Source organism: Xenopus tropicalis, chromosome 5, assembly GCF_000004195.4.
Source record: "Xenopus tropicalis strain Nigerian chromosome 5, UCB_Xtro_10.0, whole genome shotgun sequence".
NCBI lineage: Eukaryota > Metazoa > Chordata > Amphibia > Anura > Pipidae > Xenopus > Xenopus tropicalis.
In genome coordinates, this window is record NC_030681.2 from 71,940,594 (window position 1) to 71,957,382 (window position 16,789).

The 16,789-nt window shown below is 38.6% G+C and overlaps 1 protein-coding gene across 2 annotated transcripts in view; it reads left to right on the plus strand.

The window, feature by feature from the left end:
• Positions 1-2,367: 2,367 nt before the first annotated feature.
• pde7b (phosphodiesterase 7B) overlaps positions 2,368-16,789 on the plus strand; it is a 145,845-nt gene continuing 131,423 nt past the window's right edge. Inside the window, exon 1 of one of the 2 annotated variants that reach the window (XM_031901412.1) lies at positions 2,368-2,567. Coding sequence is in view for 1 of the 2 variants with exons in the window: in NM_001097313.2 (NP_001090782.2) it covers positions 2,755-2,775 (21 nt within the window). In the remaining variant the exon portion in view is untranslated. Of the gene's footprint in view, positions 2,776-16,789 lie in introns of both variants that reach the window. The other variant, NM_001097313.2, reaches the window with a different exon arrangement.

Genomic DNA, 16,789 nt, shown 5'->3' on the forward strand with positions numbered 1-16,789 from the left:
AACCTCCTACTTAACCACAGAGTAGACCTGCCCACATTCTGTAGCACCTACCTGCCTTTGTTACTCATTAACTGTTTTCTTCAGCAACAATTGTGTGACGTTTCTGTTTATTAGGGTGAAGACACACAGAGCTTGTCGTGGCTACTAAAATAGACAATGCTGATCATTTACTGATAACTTTCTCTTATGTGTGTTGTAGCAGAGGCAATTCTCAGTATTTTCTATGGCAGGGCATTTTCTGGAGTTTAGTAGCAGTGAAAAAGTAGCTGCTACTAGTAGCTTGGTGCGTCTTCACCCTAATACTACAAACCTATCATGGATTGATCAGTTGTAAATATCACTAATAAAAGCTATTTTTGCGTTCAGGAATGTATAAGCCTATTACATAACAATCTCATTCAGGTAGCTTGCACATTTCCTGCCTTTTCAGTTCTACCTAAGAGCCATTTACTACAAACGATCCAACATGTAGAGGTGAACCAAGCGTTAATGGTACAAAACATATCAACATGGTACAACATGTTGCAGACGAACCATTCATTACACTGTTAATGGGTGTGTTGGACTGTGCAAAGCAAAATGCAGTTAAAGCTTTCTCTGTCTCTTAACTAATGATCTTGTGTTGTATGTACAGTAGATAAAACATTACCTTATGTGATTATAATGACGATACATGAGACCATGACCACACAAATTTGTACTTATCCCGTTTTCCAAAAACAGGGCTTGTATTGTAATAGAATACTTCCTGTTCATGTGAATGAAAAAAGGGTAGTTTTTAAGATTTGGAAATTTGGATTTCCATACCTTAAATCTGCTTCAAAACAAATGTAACATTAAGGGGGGCATTTACTAAACTTTTTTGGGTCCAGCTTTTTGTTGCAGAAAACCCAAAAAGTTGTGGGAATTTTTTTATTTTTTTTTTACTTTTTTGAGATTTACTAAGCGTCAAAACGGCTACAAATCCGAATCCAGTAATTTTCCAGCTAAAACTTGTCGATCATGTTAAAGTCAGTGGCAGGTGTCCCTTCCCTGAAGGACCCTTCATTGCTTCCAAACTTTTGAGGGTTTCAGATTCTTGTTTTTGTGCAACAAGTCAAAAAAGTTTTTGTGACTTTTTCAGATTCTTTGATAAATTCTGGTTTAAATAAAATCTGCTCCTAAATAAACCCAATAGACACCATTATTGATTTTTGCAATCCTCTACTGTACTGTTATTTTGTTACTATTAACATTGTAAAGTGATGTAAAAACCTAATTGAAAAAGTATGAAATGCCAGCCTACAAATGAGGTGTACAAAAGTATTGCTTCATAAACAATGGTATTTGGTGTACCTATTTTGAAAGGTAGAAACGGAACATGCCGTACAGAGCCAAAGTTTGCTTTATCTGCACTTAAATTATGTTGATGTCTTTGGATGTTTACTTGGTACAAGATGAAAGAAGCCACATGTATAGGAGTCTTGTGGCTAAGCTTGTACGTGCCTGACAACTGTTAACCCCTTGCAATGCCTCTCTGGCTGTTGTTGAACCAGAATCTTTGGTTACAAGGAATAGATGTTTAAATAATTTGTTTAGGCAGTAGGTATAGGTTCCTATACAGGAGACTGTGGTGTTTTTAATTGTGTGTTTTATTAATTACCCAGCACCTCATAAAGTAAAGAAATCTATCTATCTATCATCTATCTATCTATCTATCTAATCTATATATAATTGTGCATATTTGTCTGTATAAAAAACATTGTGCTCCTTTAGAATTACACAACCCAAATTTAGGAGCCACAGATGCAGAGGATGATGGGAATTGTAGTTCAGCAAGCTGCATGTTGCTGCATGATTGCCAGCCAAAGGATCAAAACTAAGGGTTGACTTAAATGTTTACCATTTCAACAAATAAATGAGAACACCACAGGTAAGCCATTGAACATTTTCATTTTGCCTGTTTAATATTTTCCTTTGATAGAGACAGCTATTTCATCCAGCATTCAGGTATTTTCAAACATACTGTGTAACTGACTTGAATGTTATTTCCATATGAGGTGATTAATGAAGACTTGGGTGATTCCTTAATCTCCCCAAGAGAGGCATCCTACCATGTAAACATATCTTTTAGTTCATACTGGATACTAAAGCCTATGTCTCCTCAGATGATAAAAAAGCACCCCCTTCCCCAGTGCTTTCAGCTTATGAATGTGTATGGAGAGAAATCAGTGGCACATTCCTCTCATAGCTCGGCTGTGAAATGAGTTGTGCATGCACAAGGAGAAGCCTTTGACGTCACAGAGCCATACAGAAGCGAGAGGGCTGCACACTCCTGTGAGCTGACACAGCTCTCACCCATTGGTTTGCTGTTGCCTGCCACTGGCAACTGGATGCAGCACCTCCCCAGCCACACACAGGCTTCACGAATAGCTGCTTCTGTGTGCAGTACGGACACACTCAGCCACACTGCAGCAGACTCCAAACTAAAACTCCATCACTACATACAACCAGCACACACTAAGAAAAAAACAAAAGTTTTTTTTAACCCCTCCATGGTTTGACTCTGAACCCTCTTCTATCTGCTGGTAGGTTTATCACTTCTGTTTTTTAATGATCACTTTCCTCTTCTTGTGCTGCTTACCATTGAATCTCATTGACACCCTTGGATGCTGTTGCCGGACTGTGCAGCACAGGGCTTCATGTACAGCAAACAGCAGCGATCAGACATCCCCAGGCTTCAGTCGGAGGTCACAGAGCTGCCACTATGGTTAAATGTCTTGTTTAATGGTTGAGGTATGTAGCAGTTATTTTACTTCCATTCCTGTCTGAGCTTATGTATAGACAGAAGAATTCCCAGTGGAAGGCGCTGTGCAGGCTGTTATTAAATATACATGTATATAATAACATTAACTTAACATTAAATATAAATGTATATCTAAAAACATGTATACATAACTGTGTGTGTATGTGTGTGTATATATATATATATATATATATATATATATATATACACATATAGTTGTAAATTATTTTTCCTTAAACAGATAATAATACATTCAATGTGCAAATGATAGCTAACTATGTTTGTGTAGTGCTGGGTATTTGTGATGTTATCTTTGGATGTTTTTATTCTTATTTGTCTTTTTTTGTATACTTTGTTTCCAAATGGAGCAATTATAGCCGGTGCAGTGTTTGACATTCACCTATATTCAGTTTGTGCTGGTCCTACATGCTGTGCATGTTAAGCAATAAGCTGCTGGTATGGTGTGTGTGACATGATAGGCTGATGCCTTGCACTAGAATTCCTTTATGTCCTGATGTACCTTGGCCAGCTCATTTCTGTGGCTAGATCTTTAATGCAGGGATCTCCAACCTGCCTCTTTCCGGTCTAACTACCACTCTCAGATTCTGGGGTTTCTGGAGGCCTGTGGGAATAGTGATGTTTATTATTGCAATTGCAACAATCCTGTCTTATATACAGCATTTTAAGAGCCCTTTGTTTTGTATAATACCTTTAATAGTCACATCTGAATTTGACAGCACAAATGCACTGATCCTGACAGGAGAAGAAACGCTGACACTTTTGTGGTATGGTTATTTGATGCTCACCAAACACAAACCATCAATTAATGCCCCAATCATTTTCTACTTTAAAAACTAACCTGCTGTCTTCCAGCAGTTGTTGACACCAAAATTCACTGACTGATTAGAGTGTGATCCAGACAGGACTGTCAATCTGTATTGCATATTACATGTTACTAATATACTGTGTGCATTTAAAAAATTGAGTTAATAAATTGGGCAAGTGACACTGTTTGACCCCAGGACAAAAGTTGCAAGCTGTCCCCCTGGTTGGCAAATTGCATCACAAAGCATCATGTGCTCTAGGGGGATACTGGGAATTGTAGGTCTACTATAGTTGGTTGTATGGTTGGGCATTTTTGTATTTATAAACAGAAGATTTGCATTTTCTGTTGCTATTGTGTACTTTCTAAACATATGCCTAAGAAAAGAGAAAAAAAGAACCCTCCTCCCCTCAACCTTCTCATTTCATCTCACCACTGTATTGCTACATTTTTAGGATGCTTGGCTTGGCCTTGGTTTAGAGGTCTGAAATAAAGCGCTTTCTTTCCCCCTTCCTTGTAAATACTATTGAATAACTGTGGCCAGCCTGCTAAAGAAACTACAGCTTTTCAAATCAAACCAAGGGGAAAAAATAATGAAGCCTTTGTGGCCTAAAACAGAGAAATCCACAGCAATCGTTCTCTTGCAGTGCTTTCTGGGAGCCTGCTGCATCCTTAGAGCATACAAGGGAATACATTAATGTGAAGCACAACAGGTAACAACTGTTTTCTGCCGAGCCGTGTATATTATGGGACTATTTCAGGAGGCATCATTTCACAGCAATAAGGGCGATTATCTTCCTTTTAAATCCATTTGCGTGATGAAACAGCTGCTGGCTAAAATGTTTTGTCTGTTCCCACATAGCAAATATTGTATGAATCATACCATTGGTTACTGCAGCATTTCTTTCAATCTTTTAAGAAGCAGCTATTCATTAAAAAATAGGGGGTGCTCTCAGAGATGCTAAAGCCATGATGTGTATTGTAAGAAATTGTAAAAGAAGCAGGCAAAAATATCTGGTGCTTAAGTGGTATTCCTGGTTTGACACTGAACAGTCAATATGTTTGGGGTTATTTATAATGCAGTTTAATTTAATTCAATGCATAGAAGTATGGAAATATAAAGCATTACAAAATTAGGAAGTATTTTACAGCTTCCTGGACTTGTGTGCATTCTGTGCATTCTCACAAAATGTAGTTTTATGGAAATTGCTTCTGCACTGTGGTCCTCTGTAACCTCAGTATAGTTAGCCTTTATAGAGCTGAGTTTGTTGGTAATAAAGAGTACTAAGTTTGCCCAGGAGCAGTAACCCATAGCAAACAATCAGATGTTTGCTTCTAAACAGGTAACCAGTAATTACATTACCCCATATTATCACATTCAGACAATGTAGACCAAAACAAAACAGGGGCAGCTTCTTCTGGTAGACCAGAATAGTTGAGACAAAGTAGGGGTAGCAATCTGTGCTCCCTCCACTTCAGTTACGACCACACATTACATGTCTTCTGGCCATAGTGCTAACAGCCAGATCATCAATTGGATGAGGACCGCATGAACATGCTGATGTGCTCCTTGTCCCACAGATTTTCAAACCTGCTTGTTTGAAATCTGGATGATTTTAGGCCAGATATCACTCAGGCTTGTTCATTGGTGGGCCATACATGGCCTGCATATAAACATTGGCCTAGAGACTGGCAAACTGCTAGCCTCAGCCTGCTTCAGGCAGTGCTTTGGTCTGTGTGCACACACAAGGAGCAGACTTCAGTTATGCCATTGTGTTTAGATACATTTGTGTGATTACATCTTAGTACATGCTTTGGTTTAGAATTTCTTCCCCTTTAGTAGTGGATTATATGTATGGCGCTGCTGCAAATAGCACACGTAGCAAAGGAGTTAAGGGCTGCACATATATTAGAAGGGAAAATGCAGAGGATGTGCTATGTGCTGTGAATGGACAATTGCTATTCTGCAGTGCCTGCCAAGAAAACAGGGACTTGTGTGTTGCAAACGTATAACTGTGGCTATTTCATTTGCTTTGCTGTATCTACTAGGCTGTCCATTCAAGCAAATAATAATCTCTTTAATATCAGCCTTTACATGACCTTAACCTGGTGTTCGGATTGAACTTAATTACAGACAGAACAGTTCACCAAATATGTGGCACCCCCCCTGCGGTTTTCTGCTAGTTGATATTTTTATGTGCTCAGAACTAGAGGGAGGCTCCAGATATCAGGTAGCAAAAGAAATCAGAATTACTGCTGCTGTATGAATTAGAACAAGTTGAAACATTTATATTTAGTTTATACTCCTTTCCAGCAGTAGTTCACCAGTAGTAGTTAATTCTTCCATGGACAGCAAAGGTTGTTTGCACATGTTTTCTTAAAGGGGACCTGTCATCCTAAGACATAACTCCAAATTATTTTCTATATTGTTAGTTAAGCAAAATAAACTTTACTTACGCTATATAAATAATATAAATCTTGTTTCCTTCCGTCTTGGAATTAATCAATCAAAGCAAGCAGGCAGGCACCATTTTGTGGACACTGTTATGAAGGCAAGCTTTGTATCATGCCAAAATCTTGCATATGTGCCAGAATGGGGGACCAGATGCCCATGCCCATGCACTGGCTACACAATTAGGTGATGAGGAGGGAGGGGAAAGTGAGATGTGCAGTGACATCTAGGAAGTGCTGAATGGAAAGCTAAAGTTATTGTCTGCCCCGCCTCTATGCCTAAGGCAAGCAATATATGATTGACAGCTGGGATTTTTTAAATGCCTTTATAATGGGTTTGGATGTGTTAATATAAAAATGAATTTGGGTTTCATGTTTAATTTGAAAAGGACTTTTATTATATAGCTTTTTATGTCTGGGTGACAGGTCCACTTTAAATTTTGCACTGCTGTGCCCATCTTTCCTTTTTTTTTGTGAATAGCAGTGAAATGTGAATTGCACACAAAAATTCGCAAATGAGATCCTGATTTGCATGAACAAGCACTCTGTGAGCATTCATTATGCATGAATATAGAGCCAATTTACTCTTTGCGAATATAAATTCGCAATTTGCAAAATCAGTTGAGCAAATATATTTCCTGCCACCAAAGTTGTGGCGTAACTCGGACACTCCTAAATATTCGCAATTTGTGGATATGCCATATTTAAAAAACTTTGACATTCGCACTGCTTGCACATTAAATGCACCAGTTTTGTCCAGCTTTATAAATATAAACACGGGCAGGGCAAATAGGTTCACTGTGTGAATATTTCTGCGGTGCAGGAATTTTATAAATGACCCCCAAAGTATTTTTAATTCACTCTGGGAGATTATTTTGAACCAAAAATCATATTTTTAATGTTACTGTGGTGCATTAATGATAAGGCAGGTTCTTACGCCAATGCTTATGCTCACTGCGTGTGGCCTGTTTCTTAAGTACATATAAATTAAAAAGATTTTAGTTATCTGTAATATGTTTTTCCCAGAAATATTTTAGAAAATAAATAAAACATGCTACAAATGAAACACAAGCTAATTATGGTCTTTGATTACCACTACCCACAATAAATGGTTTGCAGTAAATCTGCTGAAGCTTTTTTTCCTACTTTTTGGATTAATTATGGTCAGTTAGTGCATTTCAACTTGGGTGCCATATAATACTGCTTTCATGCTATATGCCACTGGTGAAGTTGAAAGGTGACAAACTAAGGGGAAGGTTTGTGGCAAATGTGCCACGGGCTATCTATCTACAGGTATCTATCTATCTATCTATCTATCCCTCTTCCTCTTTATATCTACACTGTCCACAAATCTATGTTGTCACTGTCACTCACACAAAATACTTTCTCTAATGTCACACATTCCAGTTTTCTGTAGATATTTGAGCTGATATGTGTGTATTATGCCTTTTACATACCTCAATCACCCACCAAATTTAGTGTTTGTTTACATTTCCCACACATGTGCTAACTTTTTGGATAGGAGTTTATTGTGGTATATTATCATTTAGGCAGGATGTGACCACCAGTGGCTCAGTGACTGTAGAGGAAAAAGACCCTGGGGGTAGCTTATGCATTGTATGCCCCATATAGCCCTTGAAATGTAAGGCTACTGTTTGAGAATACATTCATTGAATACATGTTTTCTAATTATACTATTCTTTGACTATACATAGGCAGAATGTAAACAGACACCATGGTGCTGTGCATATCTACCGTATTCATGCAGGCTTTCCAATACATGCATGTTTTGTACCACCCCCTACACCTTTTATTAACACAAGACTGGCAAATGTCAAACTTTGTGTGGCTGATTTATTAATAATCAGTAAAATTTACCAACTATTGTAAATGTAAGAGTTTGTTTGGATAAAAAATAAGAATTCACATGAATGCTAGTGCTTAGTGCTACTGGTAAGCAGTCCCAAGCACTGCCACCCCATTGAACAGAATGGTGTTCTACTCTTCAAAGCAGTTTCACATATTTGAATTGACACAGCTATTTTGATAAATGTGTCAATTTGTTAAAACCACTGATACAGGGTGACACAGAGCAATGTAGTCTATTCTGTAGCCTTGTTTTTGAGAATTTTTAGAAAATATGTGTCAGTTTCGGGTTACATGCAGATACAGATCTTTATTTATAAAATAACAACAGGGCAGTCCAAGTCAAGTTTCAGGGTTGATTTTATCCATTTAAAACAAATTTACTTCCGTCAGATTGCGGTACCATGAGGGTAGTTGTATGTTGGCCTCAGTTCCATACCATCTGGCCTGAGCATGAAATTTATTAAAGAGCCCCACACAACTCAGAAATCCCTAATATACCTATCACTGTAATCTGTTCCTTCAAAAAGTATGAATAAATTGTATTATTTTTTATATGCTGAAATCCAGCTGCAAAACATTTCTTTTCTTTCTGCATCATTTGAAATCCTCTCAGGATTAAAAACAGCATGCAGGAACTACATAACCCATAATGCATTGCACTGTGGTGGGCTTAATGGCATCACGTGTGCAAGGAATTGTGGGATTTGGAGGATGCAGGCTGAAGACAGGCTCAGGCCGGTCAACTACTTTTACATTTTTTTTGAGGCTCAAAGTAGTCAGCCAGATCAGCAGGAGAACAGGGGCTGGGCTTAGGTAATTCCATATTATTAATTTATGTATATTGCAAAGTTGCATTAAAGTATGTTTGCTTTTCAAAAAGAGCTTAAGTGGTTTTTGGGTTGAGTTCCCCTTTAAACAGCACTGCAGGAGTGGATGGCCTTGTTAAATATTTACATGGTGGGTCCTTAGTGATATCCCAGAATATTTATAATAGTGTTAGCATTATATATAGAATTATAATGGAGTTATTTTTCAAGGCTTTCAGTATGTGCTAAGAACCATTTACTCACAGCACTGCTACTGTCCAATAATTGATTTCAGTAATTGACATTATATTAGCTGGCTATCCCTGCTTAATAAATCCTAACTCTGTTGCCACTGACACAACTGCATTCGTTTTCCTAATTACGAATACACAGGCATGTGAAACGTTCTGCTGGTAGGAGTTCAGCTTCTAGTTCCTCTGCCAACATCAATAATTTTGGTAAGCTGCAACAAGAGATCTCTGTACAAGAAATGTCCATCCTTAGAACAGGAAACCATTTACTAAATGCTTTCTCTTACCACATATAAGAATAAAAACAAAAGACAGATCTGGGTTTCCAGCATCAAGCTTCTGCCCCAGGAATGGAAAACATAAAATCAAAAGTGTATATTCCACCATTCAAAATGTTTGAAAATATTGAATTTCATCTTCATTTTTATAGGCTCGGAAAAATAACAGTTAGGATGCCGAAATTCCTGTTGTGCTTCTGTGTTCTATCATTTGAGGACTGATAGAAATATTTATATCTCTCTAATATTTTTCTAATGAGAAGTTCCCTGAGAGTGTTTATTTTGTTTAAACAGCATTAATCTTCTTTCAGGAAGTGTATGTTTTTGTACAAGAAAGTGGATTTGAAACAGAAGACTTTACATGTTATGAAAAGCAGTGGCTTACTCTTGTTTGCCATTTGTAATGATGTTGAGCAATTTAGCCACAAGAGAGGCTAGTGTACATGGCAACGACCTTTAGTATGATTTCATACAAAACTAATATATTACGCTTCGTGACTGTAAATATTCAGAACTGCACAAACTGTTTCCACGAGTTGCTGCATCTCCTTCAGCATCTGTAATATTATTTTTGGCTGTGTTGTTCTGTGGATTCATGTGGTAACACAGAATGCTGGGACGAATCGTTCCAACACAAGTCAAGGTTGTCTAGTGCCTGCAACCTTGGTGTAAGTTGAAAGCTTTTTGAATATTTTAATTTTACAAATGAAACATTCAAACAGCTGCTGACTTTTAAATTACAAATACAACCTTGGCATACTTTGGTGACTCAACATGTGCCAAAGAAAGGGAAGACATAATACAAAGGGTGGTGGGAATATGGTCTAGACCAGTGCTGTATGATTTCTTTTATGTAGTTGGACAAAATGTAATATATAAGATTTACATTAAATTATGGCATTATACAAATACATCTGTGGAGCCAATAGGAACGCTGGGGGTGCATAAAACCACCTTGGTTGGATTTCAGTTAGATAGTCCTGAAAATTAAGTGACCTGAATCTGGTCATAGGTTTGAGATGCTGCTTTGAATCTTCTTGGCACATGTGTGAGTTTAACATGCATTACAGCATATGCACATTGAGTCTATAATGTTGGCTATGGCAAAAGAATGGTTTAAGATTGAAAAACTGCAAGAAAGAAGACTAGTGCCATACCATAGGAATGATGGGCAAAGGTGAGTTTGATAAAAATAATGTTATAGGGCAGGTGACAGATTTAGGATTGGTGTCTCCGAAGAAGACATGCTTGTATAGTGTGCAGGTTTTTTTTTTCTTTACAGATATGTTAGAAAGCATTCCAGAAAATCAGGAGAAGGTCATCCCTTTGTCTTAAAGGAGAAAAGCTGTTTTGGGCAAAGTAGATGGTTCACTATAAATCTTCTGCTTACAAAGGTATAACTATAACATTTTGCTCTAAAATTAGGGTCAGCAAAAATTGTGCAGGGTTCTTCTCCATCTCCAGGCCAATGAATAATGGTTAAACAATAACCACCAGCTACAGTATATCTGCTTCCGCATCTCCCTCTTCACTACTACAATAACCTCTGAATCACTCTCTTCAGCTGTTTGCCACTCAAATATAGACTGCCACTTCTCTTCTATATATATATTAAGTGATTATTGTTTTGAGCACGGGGTCCAGATTAAACTCACCAGGTTTGTAAGCTTGTCTTTAAAGTGAGGTTGGCTTTACAGAGATAATCCACTTTAAAGAAAGCTTTTACATACCTCCCAACATTTCATTAGAGAAAGAGGGACAAAAATATGTGACGTGGGTAGTGTGGTGAAATTGTTTTGGCCACGCCCCCACATGCCACACCCACTTTACATGCCCCAGATGTTCCAGTATAATCACTAAATAAAAAGAATAAAGGACACATTAACTTCAAAGGTGCCAGCATGACTACATTAAATTGATAAAGGGCATATTAACCCCAGACATCCCAGTAAAATTACTAAATGAAACTGATAAAGGGCATATCAACTTCAGACATGCCAACATTATGCATTTTCCAAAGTTATAAACAGGGCCAATTCCAGTGGTACATAAATCTATGTTATTTCCTTCCATTCTTAATCAGTTGAAAGCAAAACAATATTAATGTACCACTAGAATTTCTAGCCATATTAACAAGGCCAGCCTAAGGTTCCCAAACTTATAAGGGCCCTTTTTAAATGTCTGCTATATTTTGTGAACGGATCAGCGATACCTCTGTCTCCTATTCCCCTGCATGCTGTGCTCTGCCAGAGATTTCCAGGAGTAAGAGATATATGTTAGGGGTGGAAAGGTGTAACTGCCCAGCACACAAATAAAAACAGCAGCCTCTTCTGCCTGATAAAAGACAGAGCCCCCCCTGAGCCCCTGACCCAGTGAGCAGGAGCAAGGAGAGGAATGCCCGCCAATGCCGATAGTTGACCCTTGCCTGTCACAAATGCTCCTCCCAGGACAATTAAACATCAAGGTAAACCTGTGAGCTTGAGGTAGCAGGGGAGATTCAAGAGTTAAGGGGGCGGGCTTTATTCGGAGCAGAGCAGGCACAGCAATCAATTAAATGGCAATGATGAGAAGCGGGACATCTAACAATGAATCCAGTACAGCGGGCAGTGCCATAAATATTGGGACTGTCCCACTAAAAGCAGGACGGTCGGGAGGTATGCTTTTAGTTTGTGACCTATAGAGTATAAAGGAACTCCTACCAAAAAGTTCCAGTATAAATTAATTAAATATTTCCAGCGGTTTAAGGTTATATTTAAATCTAATTATTATTGAAAGACTCCTTTATGGCAATCAAACAGCTGGCATCTGCTATATGGTTTCAGGAGTCAGAACCAACAGTGCATAAAATGTAAACAGTCTGCCACTTGCACTTACAAATAATTATAAAACTATTGAAAAAAATGAGTTAATGTATAATGGAAAGTTGCATTATATAAAAAAACAGTTTTGTATAGAGGTCCCATTTAGGGTATATGATGAGCTTATCAAAATTTTTAGCATATAAGCAAAGGGATATATATATAGAGCCTAGGTTTGTCTGTCTGCATTTTTAACACGGTGAGGCAATAAAGATTTTACATACTATTTAAAAAAATCAGCCTTCTTATAAGCCTTTCCATTATCCCAGAAAACAACAGTGTAAAGAGACTTTGGATCATTTCCCACTTCTGCTTGCACGTGTGATGGGTTTTATGTTGCTGCAACTGCCATCTGTGCTAAAGGAATTGCTGGGAATAGTATTTGTTAATTGCAACTGCACTGGCAGAAAATATTTTGTAAAGTTGTTTGTGATATTTTGCATGTTTTCTATAAATAACATTTGTATTTAGAAAAGCATGGAAACCCTAAACACAACATGGACAGTTCAATCCCATTGTGATTTTGGTGTGATTTCCTTGATTGCCTCATGGAAACATCTGCAGCTCTGCAGGAATCCTTGCTGGAGTGAAAAGGCAGTTTCTCTAGACATGAGTTTACTATTATATAATCAATGATTACATAAAATAAGTACTAGGAATGGAAGTATTCCAAAACGTTCAACCACCACAAAGAGATACAATGTTAAGTGGATACAATACTAAAGGGATCTCTAACCAAACATACTTTATTTTTAATGTTTCTTAAAGTTATTTGGAAATGTAGTTACAATTAATAGTAGTTTTTTTTTTTTTAAATTTCTATCCCATTGTGTTGTCTGGGTCTAACTCTTGTTAATCAGATAGATTCTGGTTCTTTGTGTCTGGAGTCAGAGCCAGCAGTGCAGGGAATGTACATAAATTCACAGCCTACACTCTCTGCAGAGTTTTAAATGATCTTCAGGTTGCCAAAGCCAAAAGTTACTTCTCTATACTAATCCTACTAAGCTGGGCACAGAGTTAAATTTTTTAACATTTTCTAATGGTGGTGTGCCTCGTGATTTTTTTCATGAAACAAGTGTGCCTTTGCCCAAAAAAGGTTGAAAAACACTGTGTTACATAGTTACAATGGGTTGAAAAAGGACCAGAGTCCATCACATTCAACCCTTCCAAGTCAACCCAGCACACACAAACCTATACTGACCTATCTATATAATCACAAACATAACCTATATATACCAACAACAATACTAACTGTAGATTTTAGTATCACAATAGCCTTGGATACAATGCTTGTTTAAGAACTCATCCAAACCCCTAAGACATTTAAAGACAGTAAAAGAATCTGCCATTACAACATCACTAGGAAAGGCATTCCACAACCTCACTGCCCTCACCGTGTACAACCACTTACACTGCTTCAAGTGCCATTCCTCCAATCTAAAGGGGTGGCCTCTGGGGCGTTGGTTATTTTTATTGGAAAAAAGAACATCCTTTATCTGCCTAAAATCCCCTCTTATGAACTTGTACAGAGTAATCATGTCCCCTCACAAGTGCCTTTTTTTCAGGGAAAACAACTCCAATGTTAACAGTCTAACCTCATAGTTTAAATTTTCCATCCCCTTTACCAGTTTAGTTGCACGTCTCTGCACTCTCTCCAGCTCATTAATATCCTTCTTTAGGACTGGAGCCCAAAACTGCACTGCATACTCAAGGTGAGGCCTTACCAGGGACCTATAAAGAGGCAAAATTATATTTTCATCCCTTGAGTCAAATCAACACCTTGGGGCTGATTTACTAACCCACGAATCCGACCCGAATTGGAAAAGTTCCGACTTGAAAACGAACATTTTGCGACTTTTTCGTATGTTTTGCGATTTTTTCGGCGTCTTTACGAATTTTTCGTTACCAATACGATTTTTGCGTAAAAACGCGAGTTTTTCGTAGCCTTTACGAAAGTTGCGTAAAATCTTGCGATTTTTCCGTAGCGTTAAAACTTACGCGAAAAGTTGCGCCTTTTTCGTAGCGTTTTCGACGCTACGAAAAAAGCGCAACTTTCTGCGCAAGTTTTAACGCTACGAAAAATCGCAAGATTTTACGCAACTTTCGTAATGGCTACGAAAAACTCGCGTTTTTACGCAAAAATCGTATTGGTAACGAAAAATTCGTAAAGATGCCGAAAAAATCGCAAAAAATACGAAAAAAATCGCAAAATACCGATCTTTACGAAAAAAACGCAATCGTACTCATTTCGACCCGTTCGTGGGTTAGTAAATCAGCCCCCTTGTCTGGGGGTGATCTTTGACTCCTCTTTCTCCTTTCCTGACCATATTAACACCACTGTCAAAACCTGTCAATTTTTCTTGCCCAGTATTTCCAAAATCCATTCCTTTCTTTTAACTGCAACAGCTAACCTCACCTCATCTCTTCTCTCCATACGTTCCTGGCTAAGTCCTCAGAGAGGCCACAAAGGCCCCCGCCGCAACAAAATTTTAGAATTTTGCTCCCATACTGAGCAATGGGGGCCTCTCCCCGATGCTCCTTATGGGAGTTTAAATGTATGATATGCGCATGCGCACACTCTGCCGCTGACCTTCCACCGAAATGGGAGGAGGAGGAGTCCTCTGCTGAACTACTCTAGCGGGCTTTAACAAAGAAACATGAAAAGAGTTTGAGATTTTGAGTTCGGGAGGAAGCTCTAATCGAACCGTGTTGGGGTTTATAACTTCAGAAACTGAAAAAGGACCAATACATTTGGGCCCAAATTTGGTGGATGAAACTTTTAATATTTTTAGAGGAAAGCCAAACTCTATCACCAACCAGATATTCAGGTGATGCTTTATGATGCTTATCAAAGGCTTTCTTTTGAACAGCTTCTGCGGTAGATAATGACTCTTGAACCTTTTGCCAAATGTTGGAGAACTGACCGACTAAGGAATTAACAGCAGGCACATCAGAAGACACAGTAGAAAAAGAAAAAACTCTGGGATGGTGCCCAAAAACAATAAAAAACGGAGATTCCCCAGTGGATGAGTGAGTGGAATTATTAAATGCGAACTCAGCCCACGGAAGGAAATCTGCCCAAAGGGATTGATTACTGGAAACATAACATCTGAGGTACTGCTCCAGAGACTGATTTGTCCTTTCCGTCTGCCCGTTGGTCTGTGGATGGTAAGCTGAGGAGAAGGACAAATCTGTACCCATCAAAAAACAGAAAGCCTGCCAAAACCTGGAAACAAATTGAACCCCCCTATCAGAAACTATATTTAGCGGAACCATGAAGCCTAAAAATATTGGACAATAAACGTTCCACAAGGGACTTGGCGGATGGGAGGGCGGGAAGGGGAATAAAATGAGACATTTTACTAAACCGATCTACTACCACCCATATGACAGTATTTCCATTGGAAGGGGATAAATCTACAATAAAATCCATGGAGATGTGAGTCCATGGTCTTTCAGGGATAGGAAGTGATTGTAGCAGGCCCTGAGGCAAGGATCTGGAGGGTTTGGAGCGTTGGCAAACTGGACATGAATCAACATAATTACCAACTTCTTGTCTTAAAGTAGGCCACCAGAGGGTGCGAGATAGAAAGGAACAGGTTTTGTTGCAACCAGGGTGCCCAGCTACCCTAGAATCATGGGTTTCCAACAAAACTGCCTCACGAAGATTTTCAGGAACAAATAATTTTCAAGAGGTAAAGAAGGAGGTGGATTAGTCTGAGCTTTAGACAAGGAAGAATGTAAATCTGGACTCAGGCCTGCTATAATCATAGTTTTAGAGATAATGGGAACAGGATGCCCCTCTTCTCGTGGGTTGGAGTCAAAGCTCCTGGAGAGGGCATCCGCCTTGACATTTTTGTCCCCGGGTCTATAAGTTATAATGAAGTTGAAGCGAGAAAAGAATAGTGCCCATCTGGCCTGTCTAGGATGTAAACGCTTCGCAGACTCAATATATAGGAGATTCTTATGGTCTGTAAATACTGTAACCACATGTTTAGCCCCTTCCAGAAGATGCCTCCATTCTTCAAATGCCAATTTTATGGCCAATAACTCCCTATTACCGATATCATAATTCATCTCTGTAGGAGAGAATTTTTTAGAAAAGTAACCGCAGGGGTGGACCTTATTGGTGACTGGGTGGCGCTGGGACAGAACTGCTCCAGCCCCAATCTCAGAAGCATCTACCTCTACCAAAAAAGGAAGTGTAGTATCAGGATGCAGAAGTACAGGAGCAGAAATGAAAGCTTCTTTCAGCTTTTTGAAGGCAAGCAATGCCTCCTCAGACCACATAGTCGGATCAGCACCTCTCTTAGTAAGGGCAGTGATTGGAGCCATGAGAGAGGAATAATTTTTAATAAATTGCCTGTAGTAATTGGCAAAACCCAAAAACCTTTGTATGGCTCGCAAGGACACAGGTTGAACCCAATCTAGAATAGCTTGAACCTTGGCAGGATCCATTTCCAGGCCCCTTTTTGAAATAATATACCCAGAAAACGAACCGACGAGACTTCAAAAATACACTTTTCAATTTTAGCATACAGGTTTTGCCTGAATCTTAATAAAACTTCCTGGACATGGGCACGATGATCAAACAAATTGTCAGAATAAATCAGATATCGTCCAGGTAAACTACCACGGATCGGCCTAAGAGATCACGGAAAATTTCAT